Source organism: Erpetoichthys calabaricus, chromosome 14, assembly GCF_900747795.2.
Source record: "Erpetoichthys calabaricus chromosome 14, fErpCal1.3, whole genome shotgun sequence".
Taxonomy (NCBI): Eukaryota; Metazoa; Chordata; class Cladistia; order Polypteriformes; family Polypteridae; genus Erpetoichthys; species Erpetoichthys calabaricus.
The window spans coordinates 20,652,158-20,678,056 of NC_041407.2; the positions used below are offsets into that span (position 1 = coordinate 20,652,158).

At 38.5% G+C, this 25,899-nt stretch overlaps 1 protein-coding gene across 1 annotated transcript in view; it reads left to right on the top strand.

Annotated features, from left to right (window-relative positions):
* The window catches only part of usp43a (ubiquitin specific peptidase 43a), a 136,647-nt gene that overhangs the window by 71,324 nt on the left and 39,424 nt on the right, over positions 1 to 25,899 (top strand). Inside the window, exons 4-7 of the mRNA XM_028818595.2 lie at positions 1,854 to 1,946; positions 13,877 to 14,012; positions 15,971 to 16,112; positions 21,210 to 21,372. Of these exons, the coding sequence (XP_028674428.2) occupies positions 1,854 to 1,946; positions 13,877 to 14,012; positions 15,971 to 16,112; positions 21,210 to 21,372 (534 nt within the window). The remainder of the gene's footprint in view (positions 1 to 1,853; positions 1,947 to 13,876; positions 14,013 to 15,970; positions 16,113 to 21,209; positions 21,373 to 25,899) is intronic.

Here is a 25,899-nt window from a genome sequence, read left to right on the forward strand (position 1 = left end):
TTCAAGACTGTTTCACTTGATGTGTAGTCAGATTAAACCACACAGAGTGTACCCCAAAGGTTCTGATAGGTAAAAATGTTTAAATAGGTTATTGAAACTCTGTTTTAGGTGTTTTGTTATATTTGACAGACCTAAGTAAATTAGATATAAGGGACTGTGCAGTTTAAGAACTAATATCTTGTTTTTTTTATGTCTGTAGAGGAGTCTGCATTCTTCTGTGTTCTGTTTACTTTATATAAATGTTCACTAAAAGCTTTGTTTAAAATATGCCTCTTCTGAAATGCTCTAACAGTTGGCCATCTCACGGAATATATTTTAGTCTGGCTCTGTTTCTTCTATTGTTTAAAATAGACTGGAGAAACAGAAGTGGCACCTCAGTTTCATTGACTTATTTTGTTAGTCATGTATTGGGCACAGAAAATGGATGGATGGATGGATTTACACATCTTTCAAAAAAACAAGTGGAAATGATTTGCACTGTTTTGGATTTTATTAAAACCGTTTTAAAGATTTAGTCTCTTTTGGTTAAAAAATAAACTTGCATGCAAGGATCATTTTAATAGCAGAAGAAGAAAACAAAATAAGGAGTCAGATGACAAAGCCAAAAAGCATTGTAGTTAAATTCAATTTTGTCCTGAAAAATGAAGTGTTTTTTTTGTTTTTTCCAATTCCAGTCGGAAATATGTGGCTATTACCAGATTTGTAGCATAGTATGAGAATGGGTAATCCCCCAACATCTTACTGACCTAGTCCATTAACCGCCTTTAAGTATCTGTTGCGATTCTTGATAAAGAGCACCAAAAACAGTACCGCTTTACATAATCAATGGTAATACACAGAAAAGTGCTGATCACTTTGTAAATTCATGGAACCAATTTTGCTGAAAGTAATCTTCAGTGCTTTTCACACATGCTGGTTATCCAAGAAATGTATTAATAAAGCTGGAGTCATAAATGACAGGAGACTTCAGATGGCAATTTCCAAAGACAAGACATAGCATACCAAGTTGGATTTTATTAGTTCTGAATGTGTGTAAACCAAGCTGTAAAATTACTAGGTTGATCTTTCAAACTGTCAAGGAAGTCTTATTTAAATGATGGAGTGCTTTCTATGGTTAATCCAATCATAAGGTATTCTGGCTATTACCCCTGCACCCCCACTCTTCCCTCCCCGAATGCCCCCCCCCCCCCCCCATTCTGAGTTGACGAGAAAACCGTTAAGCTCAAGTACAGTACCTATGGATGTGGACATGCTTAGCTGCCTTCATCACAGTATTTTGCTTAACAGCATGGATGAATGCAGCACTGTTTTTTAGAAACCCATCAATTAAAAATTCCAAGCGCAATAATAAAGCAAAAGTCAGTAATTCCTGCAAAATTTTATGAAAGGAGGCGTAAGGAGGGAGTCCCCTGTCCATGCTTTTCTGAGTAAAGAATTGTGGCACGGAGCCAGTTCTTCTCAAAATCACTAAATGCCTCCAGGGATGTGCAAGTTCAATGCATTTTGAAAGATATTTTGTGTTACCAATTTTTCAGTATTTTTAGAATTCATAGCTGACTCCAATTTATTTGATCAATTTAGATTCATCCTTGCTTAGTAGGCAATTTTTTTGTCAAAGTGTCATGGCCCTTTAGTACACCTTCCTGTATGTCTTTCTAGTTATTTTATCTCTAATCTGTCGTCCCGAAATTAACTGTGTGAAGTTAAGAACTGTGAAGTTCTTGATTTGGTCCATTTAAGTTTCACACTTGTGTGCATGGGGTGTGCATTTAGTGAGTGCTGGACATTGGGCTTCATTGATTGTGCCAAGAGTGGCCCATTCTCTGACAGTGTTTTCTTTTTTGACTTTTCAGATCCTCTTTGACCTGCCCACACTGCCATAAGCAGAGCAATACCTTTGACCCATTCCTGTGTATCTCGCTGCCCATCCCTTTACGACAGACCAGGTATGTGCAGTCTTTCTTGCATCTGCAGGTCAATATGAATTTAACATCTGGTATCTGGTATTTTTTTTTATTTTTTTATTATTATTATAGAAGCTATTTTTAACCTTGTTATAAGTATAAGCATGCTGATAAATTATTTCCAAAAGGTCTTATTGGAAATCTATATTACTAAACGACAGTTTAATATATGCACGGACGGCGGATGCACCAAGGCACATGCGCCAGAGCGCCTCAGCGCCCCAGAGTCAAACCCAGCGGCTTCCCAGAGTCGGTAGGTGGCGTCCAAATAACACAACCTGTACGAGACCGCATAGATGCGCCCAAACAACACAACCTGGAAACTAAACTTGCTCTAATCCACTGTGCCATCAGTCAGTGTGGCATATTTGAATCACATAACGGTAACTTCTACCTGAAGACACAGCCACAGAAAAACCAAAACGAGACCGCATGGATAACGGTTTAATATATGCACGGACGGCGGACGCAGGACGCACCGAGGCGCATGCGCCAGAGCGCCTCAGCACCCCAGAGTCAAAACCAGCGGCTTCCCAGAGTCCGTGGGTGGCTCCCAAACAACACAACCTGTACGAGACCGCATAGATGTGCCCAAACAACACAACCTGGAAACTAAACTTGCTCTAATCCACTGTGCCAGCAGTCAGTGTGGCATATTTGAATCACATAACGGTAACTTCTACCTGAAGAGACAGCCACAGAAAAACCAAAACGAGACCGCATGGATAACAGTTTAATATATGCACGGACGGCGGACGCAGGACGCACCGAGGCGCATGCGCCAGAGCGCCTCAGCACCCCAGAGTCAAAACCAGCGGCTTCCCAGAGTCAGTGGGTGGCTCCCAAACAACACAACCTGTACGAGACCGCATAGATGCGCCCAAACAACACAACCTGGAAACTAAACTTGCTCTAATCCTCTGTGCCGTGGCATATTTGAATCACATAACGGCGACTTCTACCTAACGACACAGCCACAGAAAAACAAAAACGAGACCGCATGGATAAAAAGAAACAAAAACGAGACCGCATGGATGCGCCCAAACAACACAACCTGTAAACTAGACTTGCTCTAATCCAGGGGTAGGCAACGTTGGTCCTGGAGTGCCACAGTATGTGCAGGTTTTTGTTCCAACCCAGTTCCTTAACGAGAACTCAATTATTGCTGATGAAGCACATATTGCTTAAGTGACATTTTAATGCTTCATTTTAGTGGTCTCGCTTGTTAAGGTTCTCCAACCTTAATTGCTTATTTCAATCTTAAACTGCTGCATTCAGTGTTTTAATTGCTCCTTATTAGCAATAAGATGTAAAACAGGGGTAGGCAATGTCGGTCCTGGTGAGCCGCAGTGGCTACAGGTTTTCATTCAACCCAATTGCTTAATTAGAAACCAATCATTGCCAATCTTAGACCTTATTTAATTTTATGGCTTGTTAGTCTGTGCAATGTAAGGCTTTTATATTGTAGATTTTTTTCCTTTCCAAGGATATCATCCAAATGATTTGAAGACTAAAACAGATCATTTTCAGTCTGTCACATTTTTCTATTAAGTGTTTTATTAAATCAAACCGTGCATGATGAACACACACAGATGTAATTGGAAAAAAGCTAGCTGGAGAACTGCTGGCTGCTTTGTCTTTTACATCTTATTGCTAATAAGGAGCAATTAAAACACTGAATGCAGCAGTTTAAGATTGAAATAAGCAATTAAGGTTGGAGAACCTTAACAAGCGAGACCACTAAAATGAAGCATCAAAATGTCACTTAAGCAATATGTGCTTCATCAGCAATAATTGAGTTCTCGTTAAGGAACTGGGTTGGAACAAAAACCTGCACATACTGTGGCACTCCAGGACCGACGTTGCCTACCTCTGCTCTAATCCACTGTGCCAGCAGTCAGTGTGGCATATTTGAATCACATAACGGTAATTCAGTGTTAAAAGTAAGAGTTGTACCTAACGACACAGCCACAGAGAAACAAAAACGAGACCGCATGGATAAAAACAATAGACAGAGGCTCCCACAACGCGCTTCAGAAAAACCAGAAGCAAAGAAGTCGCAAAACTGAGCATCTTCATTTCCCATTAGAATATTTAAACACTATTAACCCGGCCAGATTACCACAACACAATCTTAACCTTACGGTGGGGACAATAGTCATGCTATTAAGAAACCTTAATACTAAACATGGTTTATGCAACGGTACACGGTTTAGTCATGAACACCATGACAGAAAATGTTAATGAGACACAAGTGCTGATGGGATCCCATTCTACCAATACTGTTTTGATTCCCAGAATTGACCTTACAAGTTCTGACCTGGAATTACCCTTTAAACTTAAACAACGGCAATTTCCCATTAAGGCTGCATTTGCCATGACAATCGACAAATCCCAAGGACAATCTATGGACAAAGTAGGCATTTACCTATCTGAGCCTGTATTTGCACATGGACAACTTTGTTGCCTTTTCAAGAGTTCGGCGTTCGTGTGACGTTAAAGTAAAGGTTTTAACTACTCCATACCAGGGAGAACTACTTCAAGGACAGCAAACCATCTTCACTCAAAATGTTGTTTATAAAGAGATATTTGATTAACTATTTTGGATTTACCATTTTATGAATGTTTTGTTTCCAATTTACTTCATTTAAACCTTTCCACTCCGATGTTGTTTTTATTTATAAGTGCAACAACTCAAAGACATTTTGGACTTAAATGATGTAACAATTAAAATTCAATTTTTGTTTTAATAAATTGATTAATTTTAGTACAAATATATGTATTTAATTCAATGAAAACTTTACCAGGACGCTCCCACCCTCCATCATTTGTCATTCTTCCAAATATCGGAGGGAATAGAAACTGATTGCCATTCTTGCATTTGTGATTCTTTAGAGAATCGGAGGTTTACTGGTATGTAATAACATTTAGAATTTTAAAATGCTCTAACATTTAATACAACACTGTTGAATGTGTGTTTTTATTTGTCATAAGTTAATCGTTATTAATTCTCCACTAATAGACGCTCGCCTTAAATTGTTAACAGTTGTCACTGTTTGTTGTTGACTCAATTAGCCTTTGTCTTTACATTTTCTCTTTCAGCCTTGTTTTGTATTCACTAGGTCTACTGTTTGTTAAATTAATTCTTAGCTATTGATCTGGTTCTTGGAAAATGCTGCCATGTAAAGCTCCTCAAGCTGCAGCCAACCCTCCCACATGACCCTGTGTAAACGCCTGCCACCTAACTTTAAAGTTAATGACATCTTCTACAAATAACATATGCAAGAAAATGCTGGACGCAGACAGTAGTGAGCAAGTGATAATTTGCAGCTCAGTCAAGTTCTAAAACTTGTAATGTAGTCTGCTTTGTTTAGGACACCTAAGGACCTTACACTTGGTGCCCAAGACTGAATTTTTCCATGTACTGTTATAAGAAAATGACGCACCAATTTTGCAATCACAGTGCCAATTATCCTATTTCTGATGAAGATGCTGTATGCTCTAATGTTACTGTAATATTTGAAAGTACTGTGTTTAATTGTTGCAGTACTGCCATCTGTCATTCTTATTTGACATCAAATCCATATAAGCAGATCTGTGTCACAGTTGCACCTAATTAGAAAAACCCTTGAGACAGTCATCCCAAAATATTTTCTTCATTTGATTTAGAGTTGTCATCTGAACCAAAAATGTAGATTAATTTTTTTTTAAAGTACTGTATGTATTTGTTTTCTCATACTTCAGACAAAAAAAACACTGTTTAAGTCCATGATTGTTCTTTTTCCCCAATATATTATTTTTTATACTTTCATACATATGTCAGGTTATTAAACAAACAAAACATGTTGAACACTGTTATTAAATTGCATTTTCATTAATCATCAAGAAAACCAAGTTAGAAAATGTATGCATGGCATAACATTTATTTCTGCTCTAGGGCTATGCGGGCACTGTAGCCCTCAGTGGACTGAGTTCATTAGGTAGGTTCTAGAGTTTTCTCAATTAATTTCAGAGTTGTGAGAGCAAAAGGCAGAAAAATGTCTTTGACAGGGTAATCTATCAGGTGGACATCTTTTAATGAATCACACACACATACACACACTCACACCCCATGTTCACACACAATGACAACTTGCAATTGCCCGTTAATATACCCTAAATAATTTTTTTTTTTTTAATTGTATTTAATTCCATCTTTTCTTGAGCATGTCTGTCCATAGTAATTTCAAAGTCCCAAACCAAGACACTTGTGTAGCCTGTATGCCTACTCATACAGCCCATCCTCATTTGTTTAATGCCTGCATTATGTTCTCATCATCATCATCATCATCATCGGTGAAGGGCATGAGAAAAAACTTTTTCACAAATAAACACACAGGATTCCACACAGTGTTAAACTGGAAACAAAAAATAATGGTATTCTCATGTTTTCTCTGCTTCTTGGTTCTCTACATAATGCTGTTCAAATTTAACACAAGTTCCAGATGAAGCGATCCCCCTTGAGAGTTTTGGCAGTGCCATTATAGATATTGTAAATTATTTTCAAGACCTGGGTCCCCTTGGAGTTCTGTAAATGGTGTTTTAAATATATTTTTGGCAATGTTTATTTTGCCAGAATTAGTGTTTTTGTCACTGAAAACCTTATTAAATGGACAGCCTATTAAAACAGAGAGAATTTTTCTTCAGTTATTTATGAGGATGCGTAGTCTGAAATCAGGACTGTTCTCTGTCACCGGAACGTCTTGTCAACCTAGTAAATTATGGTGTCCACAAAGTAGTGTGAATCATTATAATCTGTAGGTAATGAAGCTTTGAGGTCGGTTTAGTGAAAGGTAAACACAGAGCAAATGTTTATTTACTCTTTGCATAATAACTTACCCACTGTAGGGTCATTCATTTGTCTAGATAGCCTCTTGTTTTTCTTGCTTACATTATATACTTTTACATTTAGGAAGATCATTTAACTTAACCTGTTATGACTAGAGTAACAGGTGATGTGAGATGTGATACACTGGTTCTCTTCCATTTGCAATCAAGCAGCTGGAAAGTGGACAGAAACAGTTTGTGCGGAAGCAGCTAGTGATGGTACATTCCTACCCCGTCCACATAGTCTGCTGGTGTTTCATTAACTTGTATTGGGGATCTGTTTGCTATAATTAGCAGCTATCTGAGGTGAGAAGTAAAAAAAAAAAAAAGTATACAAAATGTACAAGTTGGCATAACCTTTGTCAAGAAAAAATTGAAATAGTAAAATAGTTCCCTGTGTCTGCGTGGGTTTCCTCCGGGCGCTCCGGTTTCCTCCCACAGTCCAAAGACATGCAGGTTAGGTGGATTGGCGATTCTAAATTGGCCCTAGTGTGTGCTGGGTGTGTGGGTGTGTTTGTGTGTGTCCTGCGGTGGGTTGGCACCCTGCCCGGGATTGGTTCCTACCTTGTGCCCTGTGTTGGCTGGGATTGGCTCCAGCAGACCCCCGTGACCCTGTGTTCAGATTCAGCGGGTTGGAAAATGGATGGATGGATAGTTCGTAGTTGACATTGCACAGAATGTTTCTGTTTTAAGACGGATGTGTTCACAGATTCACCAGTGGTTTCCAATGGGAGTTTTTCATATTCCAAAACTTTATAGAGCGTGATCTGTTCAAGATATCTGAAAGAAAATTAAACTGTCTCAACAAATTTCTTTTTAGAATAAGTGTACCACGTTTGAACAAAATTGATTCACAGGGAGGCGAGTTGTTTCATATGGGCAGACATGGCTACATTAATAGGTGATTCTTTCATTATATGTGAATGCATCTAAAAAAAGTTATTGGTACAGTAAGTTTGTGAGGCCCATGGTACTTTTAATCTGAACAGGATAAGCAAAATGTTTGCAGTACACATGTGAACAGTGCAAATGTTTGATGTTTCTTCTACGCAAAATTCTCCTAACTCTGGTGCATGATTTGTAGACAGAGACTGATAACATGAAGTATACATTTCTTCTCTCTCTCTCTCTCTCATTATGTTACATTTATATGCATAGAGAATGAGAGAGGTCCTTCTTCATGAAGTCCCTTAAGATAGAACACAGAGTCTCAGCCACCAGTTGTTTTAGTTGAATAAAAGGCTGGAGCCAAGGTATAATCTGCCTTTTTTAAATTAGGAAATTTAATAAGAAAAATAAGCCATTTCGACAAAAAGAAAACTGCAAAAGTCATAGAAGTAATCATGTGTCACTGAATGTTAAACTAAAAATAGTGCAGTTCAATATGAAGTGCAGGTAACAAATCACTACCCTGCAGAGAGGCAAACATCTAAACCACCCAGGCAGCAGGTGGTCTCCTGGAGTGTAGCAATTGCTGAAATAAAATACCTCACCTGGTGCTGCCTGTGGCAGTGCATAAGGATAAGTCTGCTTCCATATGTGCTCCTCAGTTTAGTCAGAATGGTATGCCAGAGGGTGTGTTGCTGTCCATGATAGCTAGTAAAATTTTAAGTGTTGTCCTCTCAATGACTGGTTCTAGAGAGCTCACGATGACTGGGAAGTCTGAGCCAGCCTTCCTTATTAATTTCAATTTACAGGTCTCATTTGTAATAATGCTGTTGCCCAAGCAGTCTGCTGTATATATGCACTTGCTGCAGTGAACTGATTATTTCAGACAGAGACACGTATACAATACTCCAAAGTCATTAGCTTCCTCAAAAAGTAAACATGACTTTGCCTCCTTGTACAAAGCCTCAGTTTCGATAGCCTAGTCCAGACTGTTATCTAGATGTACTCAGTAGTACCTGCAGGTCCTCCTCACCACTTTCTTCTTTATTAGTAGTAAAGGAGTGGCCTTGGACCTGTTTAGTTTCACTTTAATCTCCTTTATCTTGTGAGAACTGACTTGAAGCTGTTGAGAAATTGCTTTAACTCATTGTTCCTGTCATTCTTAACCTTTATGACCTGGCATTTGAACTGTTTACAGCCTGTGATTTTCTTCAAACCATTCTTTCTGTGCATTCCTGTTTCCAACTTGCCCTTACTTTTTTTCCTGTAGATACCTTTAGCCTCTCTTATTCTTAATTTATGCCCATTTTATTTCTTCTCTGTTACTTTGGTTTGTGTTTTATTGTTAGAGAAGCAGTGTTACCTGTAACACAGTCTGTTAACTATCTCTTCCCACATCTTCTGGTTCACAGACCTCCTCCCAGTGTGTAACTACAAAACTTCCCTACAAAGCTTTAATAATTCTTATTGACCCTTTATAGCTGTCCTTACTTCCTCCTTGCTAATCCGTTGCACTTCCTGATTCACTATCTCCACATCATCCAACCTCTTCTCTCTCTTGTTCTCTTCATTCATCAGCCTCTCAAAGTGCTCTTTCCATCTGCTCAACACACTCTCCTTGCTTGTGAGTACGTTTCCATCTTTATCCTTTATCACCCTAACCTGCTGTACATCTTTCCCAGCTCTGTCCCTCTGTCTAGCCAATTGGTACAGGTCCTTTTCTCCATCCTTAGTGTCCAGCCTCTCATACAACTCCTCATACGCCTTTTCCTTAGCCTTCACCACCTCTCTCTTCACCTTGCGTCTTATCTCCTTGTACTCTTGTCTACTTTCTGCATCTCTCTGACTATCCCACTTCTTCTTTGCCATCCTCTTCCTCTGTATACTCTCCTGTTTTTCCTCATTCCATCTGCATCTCTCTGACTATCCCACTTCTTCTTTGCCATCCTCTTCCTCTGTATACTCTCCTGTTTTTCCTCATTCCACAACCAGGTTTTCTTTTCCTCCTTCCACTTTCCAGATGTCACACCAAACACCCTTCTTGCTGTCACCCTTACTACATCTGCTGTAGTTTCCCAGCTGTCTGGTAACTCTTCACTGCCACCCAGTTCCTGTCTCACCTTCTCCCTAAACTCAACCTTGCAATCTTCCTTTTTCAAATTCCACCATTTGTTCCTTGGCTCTGCCCTCACTCTCTTCCTCTCCTTGATCTCCACCGTCATCCTACAGACCACCATCCTATGCTGTTTAACTACACTTTCCCCTGCCACCACTTTGCAGTCTTCAATCTCCTTCAGATCAACTCTTCTGCATAGGATGTAATCTACCTGTGTGCATCTTCCTCCACTCTTGTACATAACCCTATGTTCGTCCCTCTTCTTAAAATACGTATTCACCACAGCCATGTCCATCCTTTTGGCAAAATCCACTATCCTCTGACTTTCTTCATTAATCTCCTTGACACCATACCTACCCATCACCTCCTCGTCGTCTCTGTTCCCTTCACCAACATGCCCATTGAAATCCACTCCAATCACCACTTTCTTTCCCTTGGGTACACTGTTCATCACTTCATCCAACTCACTCCAAAAATCTTCTCTCTCACCCATTGCACACCCAACTTGCGGTGCATATGCACGAACAACATTCATCATCACACCTCCAATTTCCAGCTTCATAATCATTACTCTGCCTGACACTCTTTTCACCTCCAAAACACTCTTGACATACTGTTCCTTCAGAATAACTCCTACCCCATTTCTCCTCCCATCCACACCATGATAGAACAATTTGAATCCACCTCCAATCCACCTGGCCTTACTCCCCTTCCATTTAGTCTCTTGCACGCACAATATATCAACCTTCCTTCTCTCCATCATATCTGCTAACTCTCTCCCCTTACCAGTCATACTGCCAACATTCAAAGTTCCTACCCTCAGTTTTACTGTCTTTACTTTCCTCCTCTCCTCCGGACACGTCCCCCCCCCCTTCTTCTCCTTCTTCTTCTTCGGCCAACAGTAGCCCAATTTCCACCAGCACCCTGGTGGCGGTTGTTGTTAACCTGGGGCTCAACCAATCCAGTATGGACATTTATATTGTAGTCCGCATATTGATTTGGCAAAATTTTACACCGGATGCCCTTCCTGACGTAACCCTCCCCATTTATCCGGGCTTGGGACCGGCACGAAGAAACACACTGGTTTGTGCATCCCCTGTGGCTGGGTTCCTAGTGGTCCCTGGTTATTGTTGTAAAATTGACAGATACAGTGGCATGTGAAAGACAAAATTGTTGTCCAGTCTACCTGCGGGGTGATGTGGCGAGAGTGCTGTAGGACTGTATACAGTACATGTTTACTGTGCAGTAAAAGAGAGAAAAGGACGCTGGACCATTTGTCAATTGTCTGAATGCAAGTAAAATTGAAGAGAGAAAAACAAGGTTAAAGACTCAAGAAACCACAGTGAATGTGCTAGGTTGTTGCCTGAGGCCTCATGATTACTAAATGGTTGCATGCAATTTCAGCATTTTTGCAGAGATATGTAGACTGTAAACAAAATGACATAAGGAAACTCACAGTAAATAAAATGTGCACAAAAGGAAAGCATTCACCTCAGTTATTAGGCCATAGATTTGTTCACTTAAATATGAAAGGGATGATGCCTGGTATTCATAAGCACAGTGGGCCTATTTCCTTTCCCCTTGCCTCACTTTTGATAAGTTTCAGTTCATAGCCTGGAATCCATTCTCAGTCATGTTGGAATCCATGATTTAATCATGTAGTTATGTCTGTAAAACTCATGATGCTACATTCCAACTATTCTTTCTTTGTACTCCCCAGTATTTCCAACTTTTCCATTTTGTTTTCTAGCAGTCTTGTATTTCCTATTTCGGAGAAGACAGCTATATTTAGTACAGTATTTAGGTGCACAATCTATCTGAAATTTCACTCAATGTTTTAAATTGCATCTGGTATAATCTGATCGGAGACATCCAGAATTTTACTTATGCAATGCATATTTCAATATATGCAAAATTTAATATGCTTGTAATGATACCATTGTGCTAGAATATGTGATTTTATTATGCCAGTTCTTTCAGTTTTGTGTGTTTCACTTTCTGCCCTGTAACATTGTGAAAATCAAAGTGAATGGAAGCACTGAATTTATTAAAGCATTATATGCACATTTAGTGGAATATCTGTGTCCATGCTAATATTAACAGTTGGATTTTCTCATACATTGGAGACTTGTTCACAGGCAAGTTCAGTTGTAACCGAAGGGGTGGGAAGTGTTTAGTGTTCTGTCTAAAAGGTGTTAGAAGCAATTTTGCTCTACTAGTACCAACTTGATTTTTTTTAAAAAAGAAGAAATAAAAAGTTTGCATTTGAAATTTATGCAACTGCAGATGCAATTGTCAGACTGAACATATTTTGCCACTACACTATTGATTTTTCTTTTTCTCCCACGTACTTGCAATTAGTTATTTCACTGCTTAATCAATATTATATTTTCAACATGAATTTTGCAAATGTATTGCCATAGGAAAGTCTGCATCTCTGCTCGATGTGATGACTTTTTAAACAATGACTGTTCAAACTGAAATTTTAAATGAAGATTGCACATGAATAACAAAAAAATGTCACACTCCCACAAATTAATGCTGCAAAAATTATATTGCACTCTAGCATTTCTGGTTTGTTTTATGTGAAAATAATTACATTGGCATCTTCTCCCTGTAGCTGAGACCACTGGGCTTTGTAGCTATGTTCACTGTAATACTCAATTTAATTTAACTTTTTATAGTGCTCCTATATAGTACAAGCAAGAATGCTTACACAACTATAATTGACTAACAGTAAGTTATTATTCCATCCATTTATACATAGTTTGAGCTGATTTTAGTTGCATTTAACATAAATAAATTTGGCAATTAAAGTAGCATTACAGTTTTGATATGGTCAGTTGAAGGCAAAGGAGAAAAAAAAACCCATCCACTCTGTCCACAGCATTCATGGAGAAAGTTACACCTCTGGGGTTTCTGAATACTGTTACATTAGACAAAAATCACAGTTCTGATGAGCTAGACCAACTGGCTGCCCTGTCGCTCCTGGGTATTCTTTAGTGTCATAAGTATGTGCTGGACAGTCTAATAAAAAATTGATTGAATCCTTGTATTACTGAATCCCAAGGCTCCCAAAATATCTTTTGCCACTGTTCATGAATAGTAGTACAAGCAAGTGCCATAGCAGGACACCAAGGAGGAAAATGGAATAAAGGAGTTCTGCAACAGTTCATAATATTTACAGCTTTTATATTTGAGCAAGTGTACCTCAGATGCAATATCAACAACCAAGAAAGCAAATTATAGTCAAGGTGTGCTAGCAAGTCTTCAGTTTGGATGTAAATGCTGAGGCTAATCGTGTATTTTATACTCCAACTGGCAGGTCATCCCTTAGCTTTGGGACTATAAAGATGAAAGCTAGACTTACTACATCCCAATGGGTAGGATTACCGAGGAGTCTAAATTGGCCCAGTGTTCATAAATGTGCTTTGTGATGGACTGTTCCACCCATGGATGCCAGGGTAGGCACCAGTTGTCTGTTGACTCGGAACAAAGCAAACAATTTAGTAAATGGATGGACAATGATGCTGCATCAAGCCTTTCTCTTCACTTTACTGGTTAACAAACTCTGTGTCAAATTAAGCTTCCTTACCTCTGCCTATTACTAAATAATGATAGCCTGAAACTCCATTACCCGAAATAATGTGCTGCTTTAGGAATCTAATCTCTGTATGTGCTGTTTAGTCCCTTTCCTAAGATGTTTTGGGTTTTTTAGAATTGTATGCTCAAATCTAGGAGAACTGGAACTATGCCATGGCAGTAAAATACCTAGTGGCGAGTAATGTGTTTTATTTAGTAATATGGATATTATATGAATTGCATTATTCTTTCTTTCATATTTAATTTGAAGAAGCAACATGCTAACAGTTTGCATGGAAGGTAGTCTGCAGTGAAGTTGGGATGATTACCCAGTTTCTTCCAGTGTGGGCTATGTACTAGCAGAGTCCTTAGCATAACTGAATTAATCTTGCTTCTGGCTTTGTGTTTTCAGTACAGTATGTCTCATATTCCCCATTTCTGTCTCCACTCTTTGTTTCAGGCCTGTTTATGTTACTTTGGTCTTCCTCAACAAAGGGCAACGATACTTAAGGATCGGATTGGCTGTACCTCTTTTTGGGTCTGTGGCATGCTTAAGGGAGATGGTGGCAAATGAAGGGAAGGTCACACCTGATCAGGTATACTCCGCTCGCATTAAGACAACTGCTGCTGCTTTTGTTGTCTTCCTTCCCTATCTCTGACAGCTGTACCAGTCACTTTGTCTGATTTGCTCTTAACTATACTCCACCTCTGTAGAACCTTTTAAGAGCTTTATTTATTTATGCTTTTAGATTGTCCTTTTCATTTTAGATGTGTTAAGTGATGAGCTACTAGAGAATGAAATTACTAGAACACCCAGCTAGGGCAGTTGGAATTAGTCTGTGGGGGCTGAGGGACCACTTGATCTGGTTCTTCAGGTTTTCTTTCCATTTTAGTGAAGTATATTTTGTTTTCTCGCTTCCTTTGTCTAGTATAAGAGACACACTGTTGCCTCACATTTCACATTTTATCTGGCCTTTCTTTGGATTTTGAATTTTACATTTGTATCTCGTGCTCTACTGCTGTAATCCGATTATTTGACTTTTTTTTCCATCATCATTTGAAGATGTGTTTGTAGGTATGTATATTATAGACTGGTGCCTTGGGAAAATTCTTAAATTTGTCTTGATAGTGTTTGGGTTTGTTGTGATGCCCAAAAATAAGAAAACCATGACACTGTTATGAGTTAATTTAAATTGAAATGTACAACCTTGATTTATGTTTTTACAACATTTCCACATTAGAGAATCTACCAAATTGCCTTTCTCATTGAGTCTTGAACGAGGTGAATAATTGTGCTTATTCTTTGTAGAGTTACTTTGTTATAGTAAAAAATTAATCTTATGTTCATAGAACATTCCTAGAATATTCTCATAATACTTTAGCTCTGTATTTTTATTACATATTTAGTAATGCTCAGTTGGTCTTCAGCAGACATGTGTTCAGTGGTTGTGCAGAAATCACTTTGACAATATTTTGCACCTGTTGCAGAGTTTTGTCCTGGTTTAAATAGTATACACACTTTAGAACAGGCTGATTTGCCTCCACCATGTGGATTGTATTTATTTATCCTTTTTCTGAATGTACTGTTTTCATCAAGTGGATTCAGGGGAGAGACTGAGGCTGTGCCAGCTGCTTTGGAAACCAGGTGGAAAGCAACTGTAAGTAAGATGGCGGGCCATAATATGTCACACTCCCACAAATTAGGCCAATTTTAGAGATATTAATGAAGTTAACATTTATTGTTCCTATCACGTTTAATATGGTTAACACTCCACTCATCCACAAAGGTGTAAATCTTTTCGAATTTGAAGATAATCCAACACTGCCTTCCTTCACTAGTAAGGCTTTGAATTACTTTAGGCAAGCTTTCATTCAGCTTGTTCTTTGAAACACTTTTCCCAAGACTCTCTTTCTGTCTTAATATTCACTTAAGACTGAATTTGTGCTTTCTGTGTTGCATTTCAATGAAAAGCCATCAATATTTGTTTTTCTTAGATGATACAGTATTTTTATTGTAACTCTTATATGCTCTTCCCTGTCACTTATTATTATCAAACTGATTAAGTCTGTTCATTTCTAGTTTTATAAACATGTATGATTTATTTATTTTGTCTATTTTACAGGAATTTTGTGTTCTTTGTGATAATTCTGTTTGCTTTGTAAAATCAGTTTAATCCTTGTGTCCTGTATTCCACTAAGGGAGTTCAGATAATGAATGAAATCGGCTTAGAGTGTGTACAGTTTTCAATGTGTGGTTCCTGGACTTCCACTTAAAGCCTGTTTGTACTGTAATTCAAAATGCATGCTAGTCTTAGACCTGCCCTATACAGGCACCTTGGTTACTTACTTGACATAACAGTAAGTGTATAGTGCAGTTTATTAAAGTAAGCCTTAAGAAAATAATTTTTTTATCACATTTACTTAATGCAAGTAAAAAGTATAGGAAGCCGAGAATGGATTTATCACGAAATGAAATTTCTATGAAGCACATGCTAAATGCCCCCAATGGACGATGCCCCTTTATTTCATAACCCACTTTCTTTTTCTCTCTTAGGTAATTCTTACAGAGCTCTATTCCACTGGTTTTCAGCGGTCATTTTCTGATGATGAGGATCTGACCAGCATAGCTGAAAATGACAGTGTCTATGCTTTTCAGGCTCCTACATTGCTCAACAGAAATGCATCTCATGTTTCAGGTAAGCTATCTTTCTTTTATTATTTGCCAATTAAAATGTATATGTTAACAGAACAACTGCTCCCTTGTGTAGAATGTTCAAGCATTTAGCTCTTGTGAGTTTACCCCCCCGCCCCCCATCTTTCATTTACTTTATTATCTCATTTCACAAAAGCCCATCAATGAAATCTGTGTCTGAGCCTTTGGAAGGTCGAGAGAGCCTCAGGAGCCATATGTTGAAGTCATTTCAAGTTCACACAAGCAGAGTGTCCAAATACAGAGGTCCTATACTTGTTCACCTTTTCCTCTAAAACTAAAAATGCTGCCTACCAGTTTTCAGAAAAGATTCTTGAATTACTAGAGAGATTACTATCAGTTGCTTGATTCTTTCTTCATTTGTGGGACTTTTACTAATTCAAAACTATCAGCGTAGCCATTTTAATGTCCTTGCACTGATTGTACCTCCTTATCATGTGTTGTCATGCAGATGGTAGAACTTTTAGTTGAAGCCCAGTTTCTTTTTTTTTCTTTTTTTTTTAACGTGCTTTTTAGGTATTTGAATCTGGTTTGTACTGTGAAATATTTTTCATGCAAAATTGAGTCGCAAGGATAAACAAAGTGGCAACGCTTATAATTTGAGCTGAAGAAAGTGTTTGGTTTATAATAAGAAAACATGTAAACAATGTGAGAAACAGCCCGGACACAGACAGACGGACATTGTATCTTGCACCCAGCACACGTTTATTTACAATATTTACACAGTTTGTTGCACAAACCCAGTGCCTCCAGCACCAATCCCCCAAAGTCCAGGCCTCTCTGTCCAGTGCCTGCCTTCTTCAGGCCACATCCACTCCTCTTCAACACGACTCTTGTCCACGTCTGCCCGACTCCAGTCACTGTCTGAAGGGAGGTGGCCCCTTTTAAGCACACCCAGATGGGCTCCAGGTGCTCCCCGACACTCCTCCGCCAACACTCCCCTGTGTGGCAGAAGTGCCGGCTGCGCACCAGGAAGGACCCCGGGTGTCCCCTTTCTTCTCCCCCCCACAGCACTTCCGGGTGTGGTGGAAGTGCTGAGGTCCAGGGCTCTCTAGGCACTAGGGCGCCTACAGGGTTGGGCTTCCAAACCTTGCACCCGTGGCCCCCAACACAACCAGGGAGGTCGCCCCCTCGTTGTATCTAGAGGAGGCGCAAGCCCTCCTCCGGTCCTCTTGGGCGTCCCTGCTGGGTACCACCCCCAGCGGTCTTCCACAACAAGTATAAAAAGGAGCTAAAACAAGAATCCAAAAATTTAATAAAAAGAAAATTTATCATCTTTATAATTTTCCTCCAAATATTCCATGCAGGTAATCGCAAGTACTGGTCACTTAAATTTAATGTAATTGATGTACATGTTAAGCTTAAATGCCAAAATGTCTGGAGCCAGAATGTCCATCCCATTCTACGTCTGGGTAAAGTGATATAAGTGAGTTGACATGGAGGATGGCATTTGGCTAATTTGTAGGTGAATCAGCTCATTTTGCCCATTAGTCATGTGCTGCACTTATTATAAGGGAAAGAATACTACTTTGTTGCCATTTTTCAAGCAAGTACAAACTCTACCCAATTTTAGTGTGTTCTTTGTGCTGTTTAAGTTTTGGCACAGTTAAGGTATACTGTACCCAGAAAAATGTACCTTCAGGAGCAAGTCATTGAAATTGTACTATTTATATAAAAACATACGTAGGGAATAGTGAGCAGTTTAAAATTCAAATATGTAATTTTTGTTTGAGTGAATGCTGGTGGAATTCCATTGATATTGTTTGTGTTGATTTTTATTAGTTCCAAATATAGTTTGCTGTTAATGGGTGACAACTGTGCATTTCTGTTTTATTTGTGGATGTCTGCTCTCCTCAGCTTCCATCTTTTTTGTCTTTATTTGAATTATATTTTACTCCGAATTCTTCTCCTACACCCAACTTAGCTGAGAGGTACTCATCAACTGTACATATTAAGGCAAACATTGCAGATTTGTTTTTTATATATTAATTGAAAACCTGTAACCTCACTGCTTAAAATTATATATTTGGTACAGTATTTCAGCCTTCCTTTACTCTATTTAATCAATTTAGTTCAGTGTATCTATCATGCATGTTATATTATAGACATTTACATAATCAATATGATTGGTTTTGTGATAGCTCAAGAATTGCACACTCAGTTTTGAGGCTCAAGACTAAACTGTCCCTTTTATTATGTCATTTCTACTAAGGCTTGTTCAGTTATTTTAGATTTTTTTTCCATTGATACTAATTTAATTTCCATTTTGTAGTGATCTCCTCATTTATTGTGTTTCTCTAGCTCTCAAGTGAGTGTAACCCAAGTTTTGTAATCCACAGTTCTGCTCTGAGGAACTGATCTCCATTCTTCTGCTTACTTGGGCCAATTCCCATTGCTTGGTTTATTTGTGTTTTATGTTCATGTAACTCTCCTCTTACCCTTTAATTTCAATTTGCATCCAATTACACTAGCAAGTACACGTACTGTTCAGTTTTGGAATATGCTTTTTACAAGCTAAACACTTACACTTCTCATTTACTTAGCCATTCTGAGAACACTAGGAAATCTTCTGCTCACTTCTGTGACATCACTGTAGGTTTTTGGTCACAAAATGAACTGGCTTGTAAGATATTTAAATATGCACAGCTTATGGAAAAAAAAAATTAAAGCATCTCGGCAGGATACAGAAGGCACAACATGTTCATACAGTATTTAAAAAAATAAACCATAAATTAAGGAATACCCTGAAGAATAAAACCTCAACTCTGTACATATGTTGTGCTCAGCATGAGAAATTTGACTGCTGTGTGTACATGTGTTATGTCAACAAAAAATTGCTAGGCGCAGGCTTTTCAAAACGCTTCATTATAATGGATGTAAACAAACACAGCAAGTTTAAATCATGTTCTACAGCATAACTCCTCATTTGCGTCATTTATATTTACAATGATCTCAATGTTGATTACTGTTTCCAGACATTGGTAGGATTTAGTCTCTAGCACCCTTTCTGTTTAATTTGCTCTTCTTTTTGTCTTGCACCTTAAGCAGCTGCAGCTGCTTCTTCAGTGGCAGGCCCTGTCAAAGCATGAGCTACATACGGTTTTGTCTTTGAGTTCAGTTTCTGCTTTGACACTGGTAATTGATCATGTTTTGAGCTCTCTCAAAATACACAACAATCTGCCTTTAGTTTAAGAATATACTTATGCTGATTTGTGCTATAAATATATTTGCTTTTCAGTATACCATATATATCTTTGCGTACACACTTTTGCAAAGTGTTGTATGTAATTGCTATCACTGTTATTTTCAGTGATTTGAAAGATTTTCTAAATCTGTACAAACCTATTTACTGCATTTGCCATTTTTGTTACCCACGAGTTTGACTCGATTAAGACTTCATTTGTAGCTTTGCCTGTGAAATGTCAGTCCTACAAGAATCAAAATTAGGAAATTGTAAATGTACTACACCCAGAGTCCCAGCAGACAATTATTGTACAGGTTGTTTCTGTATTTCCTGATTTCATTCTTTTAAACAGTTTGTGTTTTGGTTTGAGTTGTCAGGACAGCACCAAATTAGTCGATTTTCTTTCTTTCTTTCTTTTTTTTTTTTTAAATAACCGTCATCCACCAACAATGCCCACTGCAAACTGCTTTGCTTCCCTAAGTAAGTTGTTTGTCCTGATTCTGCTTTAGTACTATGAATTGTATATAAACAGTGGTACTGTGCGTCTCTACATCTAAGTACTTTAGGAATGGTGTTCATTCTAGCAGGGTACTTTTATAAAATAAAGGTAAATCTTTTGCAGAGATAGACTTATTGAATGTCTGCAAAACTGCCAAGAGAATTAACCAAACTTGGGAGCGAAACCAAACACTGTGAACATTTTTATAGTAAAGAGGTCTTTTTTTTTTTTTTTCCCCCCCATTTAAATAAGAAACCATTTCAGCACTACCCATGGTGTCAGTTTGCATAGCCCTTTATTGCTGAGTTGCTCTGCCTATCAAGAGACTGACCCTTTTAGCAGAGGTTACTGCACCCTCTCAGTTATCTGACCTGCTCGGAGACATTCAGAACTGCGGAATGCTCTTGTAATGATGGCCAGTTTTTTTGATGACATCTCTCAAGTACCCTGATAACTTTCTGAATTCTCCTAAATAATTTTTAGGAGAATTTAGGATTTTTTTTAAACTGGCCTATGGTGTTGACTGTTTGACGTAGCCTCCTGCAGTGAGCTGCTCAAAACTTAAAGCTGAGATGGGGGCTAAATTTCTTGTTTTGTCTTTTGTCATTCTACATTACGCCCTAAACACAGGGCTACATCTGACAAAGAGTTGAAATAACATTGATTTCAGAATGTGAGATTACAAAAGGACTACATTTATAGTGGCAGGGATATGGCGCAACTGGTTGCGCTCCACCTATAGCATTTGTAGTTGCTCTTAGTTCTTTGCATTTCTATAGCACCTGTTTTAAAAACTTGAAAGTGGAGATAAATTAGGGCCTCATATTAAACAATTTCATATAACATCAGGACTTAACATTTCAGTTGATTAATTGCAGCACAGTTGAAAGATGAAATTCATTTCTTTCTAAAAGATACACACAGGATTTTCTCAACAGTGTAATGGGTTTGATCATCTATTTTTGGCCTTGACAGGCCTATTTTTGCATAAATGTGAACAAAATCTTCCATGGTGTGCATTTTATGTCATAGTACACTCACTTGTCTACCAACACTTAATAGACACCTGGCAAATTTCTATTCTCCAGTCCACTTAAAAGCATATCTTTGTACTGTGGTGATAATCCAGAGTCCCTAGAGAAGTCTCTCACAAAAAGAACTGGAAAGTTTTGTTTTCACTCAGAATCAAAACCGGGTCTAAGCACTTTTTTTTTTTTTTTTTTTAAATCCATTGGTTCATAATATGTCAAAAATAAATCGTATTTCAGCTGTATTTAGTGTTAATAGGTTTTTAAGGCAATGTGATGTTTCAGTCTGCCGCTTGTCAATACCAGAGGTGCTCTTCAGGCTTTGTGCCTAAGGGCACAACTTCTTAATCAGTATTTTTGTGTTTTTTCTAGGATATCACCATAGCTTACCATCATCCCCCTACTCCTCAGGCCAAAATGGTCACAAGTTGCCACACTCGGGCACCTTATCATCAGAGTTTCTACACCAGGGAATGTTGGGGAAGGTGCTTTTGCTTATTTGCAGTACTACGGGAACTGGACAGCAAAGTGTTCGGTAAGTGAAAGTTCTACGTAAAATGCTAAATGGGTAATGAATTTTTACAAGCCACCTCTAAATACAGACCAGTGATGGCTCTGCACTGATGTCCTCACATATTTTAAAATTCCTTACCCTTTCACAGAGCAGCTCTGGTGGGAAATCTCAATTCAGCTAACTTTCCTCATGTTAATACTCTTACAGTCCGTATCCAGAGCTTTAGCCATAAATAAACTGTCCATTACAACACCCTTGGTACTGCCATCTCTCTTTCAAAAATTACAATCAATTTCATGATCTCCACTATCCTTTCCTAATTACAAGACCTTGGTTAATTTAAATATTTCCACCAAGAATGGCAGCTCCACATTAAATTGCAGAATGCAAAACTCCATAATCCTGTAGAAGATATGAACATAATGTAGATTGAGGTGCTGATCCTCATTAGTTACTTTGCTGCTTACTGTTCCAGGTCCCAGTCAAGTAAAGCCACTTTTTTTTTTAATTTGCAAGTGACAGAGATGCTGGCTCTCTAGCTCTCAAGTTCAATCTGTCAAGTTCAATGACAATCTGTCATTGTTTACCTTCAAAAGAACCCCATATCTACTTCAGCTAGAGTTGTGTGTCATAAATGAATTTATGATTACAACATCCACTCCTCAAATTCAGCGACAGTATTGCGCACAAAATGACCTGCAAAGCTGTTCTGTCAGGATTTTGCAGGTTAGACTTATTGTCTGCCTGCCTCGGAGTAATAAAACATGTTTGGCAAAATTCTGTGACCTCTTGAATATCTTTGCAAAGACAAATGCTTAGCCTGTTCTTCCACAGTCGGAACAATATCCACACTCTTCCTCCTGAATATGAGGCCTGGTTTTCTAATTGAGTTCCTGATCCTTTATGATCTTTCTGTAACTGGAACAAAACCCTTGGTCCTCCCAATATAGAAGTGGAGACTACTTCCTATTCTTGCTATCTCAGTTGCACCGTATTATTCTGCAGCCCTGAACATCCTCTTTAAACCAGGCATACCACAGATTTCTAGACTTTTGAGCATTTTCATACTGGTTTAATCCATCCTTTTACAGGCTTGCGATTTTGGAGCTTCTCAACCAATACAGGAATATAATTGACATAAATAAATCCTGCCATGCTAGATGCTTCTCTGAAGAAGACAACGTCCAACAGGGTCAAGAGTTCCTCAAAGTGTTCCTTATACCTTCCAACGATTACTTTTTTCTAGATCAATATTTTTCTTCTCTTCTTTACGATTAGCTACGATGTTACACTCATCCTTCCTGAGTCAGCCAGTTGATTACTAGAACCTCTTTGAGATCTTCTCAGGGGTACACATGAACACAAGCCTTTGTCACTGTCTAAACTGCTAACTTCTTGAAGTTCTATGTAGACTCTGTCACTAGCTTCCTAAAACATATTCATGATTTGATCCTAGAGATGAAAGCTAAAGTTCTTCCAAAGAAAGTCATCTACCAGGCTTTCAATTACTTCCACTCTACCCTTTCAGGGGTCACCTGTCTATCCAACCTATTCTTTATGCCTAACAAAGTGATTGCTCAACACCACTTTTTACTGGAATTTTAAGAACATATGACCTCAGATCTGAAGACAGCACTAGAGATTTGTTTGATTTAAGACGCATTTTAGAACAACTCTTTTATTATAACATCATATAGGCCATAGATGATCAGCACAAAAATCCAGTATGTGACTGCAAGAGTTCAGACCTGGCAGTTCATTCCTATTACTCCTGCATCTGCAGGGGCATCTCAGTTATCAGCTGTGTGATTGTAAAAGTTTCCCAAAGGGAGGTAAGTAGTTACTTAATCCACTGCCTCCAAGGAGATAAATACCTGTAAGATATACAGTACACATTTAAGCATTTAAGATTTCCTCTTTTTAACCCATTCAGCACCAAGGAAACAAGTAAAGGTCTAAATAACAAAACAGAGATTTACTAATTTGTTAGTGTGCTGAATATTTAGTTCACGTCTCTTAAAGTATTCAAGTTTGATTGTTATAGAACATTGCATTCCAACATCATTTTCATCAAGAAATCAATATATACAGTACTGTGCAAAAGTTTTAGGAAGGTGTGAAAAAATGCTGTAAACAAAGAATGCTTTTAGAAATATAAATGATTGTTTATTGTTATCAATTTACAAAATGCAAAGTGAGCGAACAAAAGAAAAATCTAAATCAAATCAATGTTTGGTGGTACTACCTTTTGCCTTCAAACCAGCATCAATTCTTATAGGTACACTTGCACAAAGTCAGGGATTTTGTAGGATTATAGGTGTATGATCAACCAATTATACCAAACAGGTGCTAGTGATCATCAATGTCACACGTAGGTTGAAACACAGTCATTAACTGAAACAGAAACAGCTGTGTAGGAGGCTTAAAACTAGGTGAGGAACAGCCAAACTCTGCTACCAAGGTGAGGTTGTGGAAGACAGTTTCATGTCATGGCAAGATTGAGCACAGCAACAAGACACAAGGTAGTTATACTGTATCAGCAAGGTCTCTCCCAGGCAAAGATTTCAAAGCAGACTGGGGTTTCAAGATGCATTGTTCAAGCTCTTTTGAAGAATCACAAAGAAACTGTCAACGTTGTGGATCGTAGACGCAGTGGTCGGCCAAGGAAACTTAGTGCAGCAGATGAAAGACACATCATGCTTATTACCCTTCGAAATCGGAAGATGTCCAGCAGTGCCATCAGCTCAGAACTGGCAGAAACCAGTGGGACCCAGGTACACCCATCTACTGTCCGGAGAAGTCTGGCCAGAAGTGGTCTTCATGGAAGAGTTGTAGCCAAAAAGCCATACCTCCGACGTGGAAACAAGGCCAAGCGACTCAAGTATGCTCGAAACATAGGAACTGGGGTGCAGAAAAATGGCAGCAACAGATGCTCTGGACTGAGAAGTCAAAATTTGAAATATTTGGCTGTAGCAGAAGGCAGTTTGTTCGTCGAAGGGCTGGAGAGCGGTACAATGAGTGTCTGCAGGCAACAGTGAAGCATGGTGCAGGTTCCTTGAACGTTTGGGGCTGCATTTCTGCAAATGGAGTTGGAGATTTGGTCAGGATTAATGGGTGTTCTCAATGCTGAGAAATATAGGCAGATACTTATCCATCATGCAATTCCATCGGGGAAGCGTATGATTGGCCCCAAATTTATTCTGCAGCAGGATTTAGATTTCTCTTTTGTTCACTCACTGCATTTTGTTGATTGATGAAAATAAATGATTAAAACTTCGATTTTTGAAAGCATTCTTTGTTTACAGCATTTTTTCACACCTGCCTAAAACTTTTGCACAGTACTGTATACAGTAATCCCTCGCTACTTCGCGGTTCACTTTTCGCGGATTCACGACTTCGCGGATTTTATATGTAAGCATATCTAAATATATAACGCGGATTTTTCGCTGCTTCCCGGGTTTCTCCAGACAATGCGTCTTTTTACTTCTGGTATTTGCTTCCTCAGTTGCTTTGCCCAGTTGATTTCATACAAGAGATGCTATTGGCGGATGGCTGAGAAGCTACCCAATCAGAGCACGCAGTTAAGTTCCTGTGTGCTGCTGATTGGCTCAGCGACGAAGTGCTGCATTAACCAGGAAGTCTCATCTCACTCATTCAACATTAACGTGCTCTTGCTACTGCGTTCAGGGGATTATCACCTTCAATCGTCATCATTTTTACTGCGCAGCATATTCATCACCATCATCACATCATATATAGCTATGTGTACTTCGCTATACAGTAAGTGTAAACTTATCTACCGATTTCATATTGCTTAGCAGTTGTCCCTGTTATTAATAGAGTAAAGGGTGGGTTGTAAACAATACAGGGAGGGTTTAAAAACGTCCAAATACACGTTAAATAATTAAATATGGTGTCCCTACTTCGCGGAAATTCAGTTATCGTGGTCAGCCTTGGAACCTATCTCCCGCGATAAGTGAGGGATTACTGTATATCCAAATCTTCTTATGTGATATCATCTACTGTTAAATTCTGCTCCATACTTCTAAAAAAAATTATTTTTATACTGTATTGATGATTTGTTCTGTTCTGTGTATTGTATTGTATTGACCCCCTTCTTTTGACACCCACTGCACGCCCAACCTACCTGGAAAGGGGTTTCTCTTTGAACTGCCTTTCCCAAGGTATCTTCTATTTTCCCTATTAGGTTTATTTTGGGAGTTTTTCCTTGTCGTCTTAAAGAGTCAAGGCTGGGGAGCTGTTAAAGCCCATTGCGGCACTTCTTGTGTGATTTTGGACTATACAAAAATAAACTGTATTGTATTGTAATAGAGCAATATCAGCTCCAGGGTTCATCCAAAGGTGTAAATTATTCTTTTCAATAGAAGAACAAATAGTTAAACATATTTGATGCACCTGCTATTGAAGGTTTGGTAATTGCTGATTATATTAGTAAAAGAAGAAAATATGCCTAAAATATATGGAATTATAAGTATATAGAGTATGAGTATATAGAAAGTCAATGTGTTTTCGTGACTCAATCTCTAC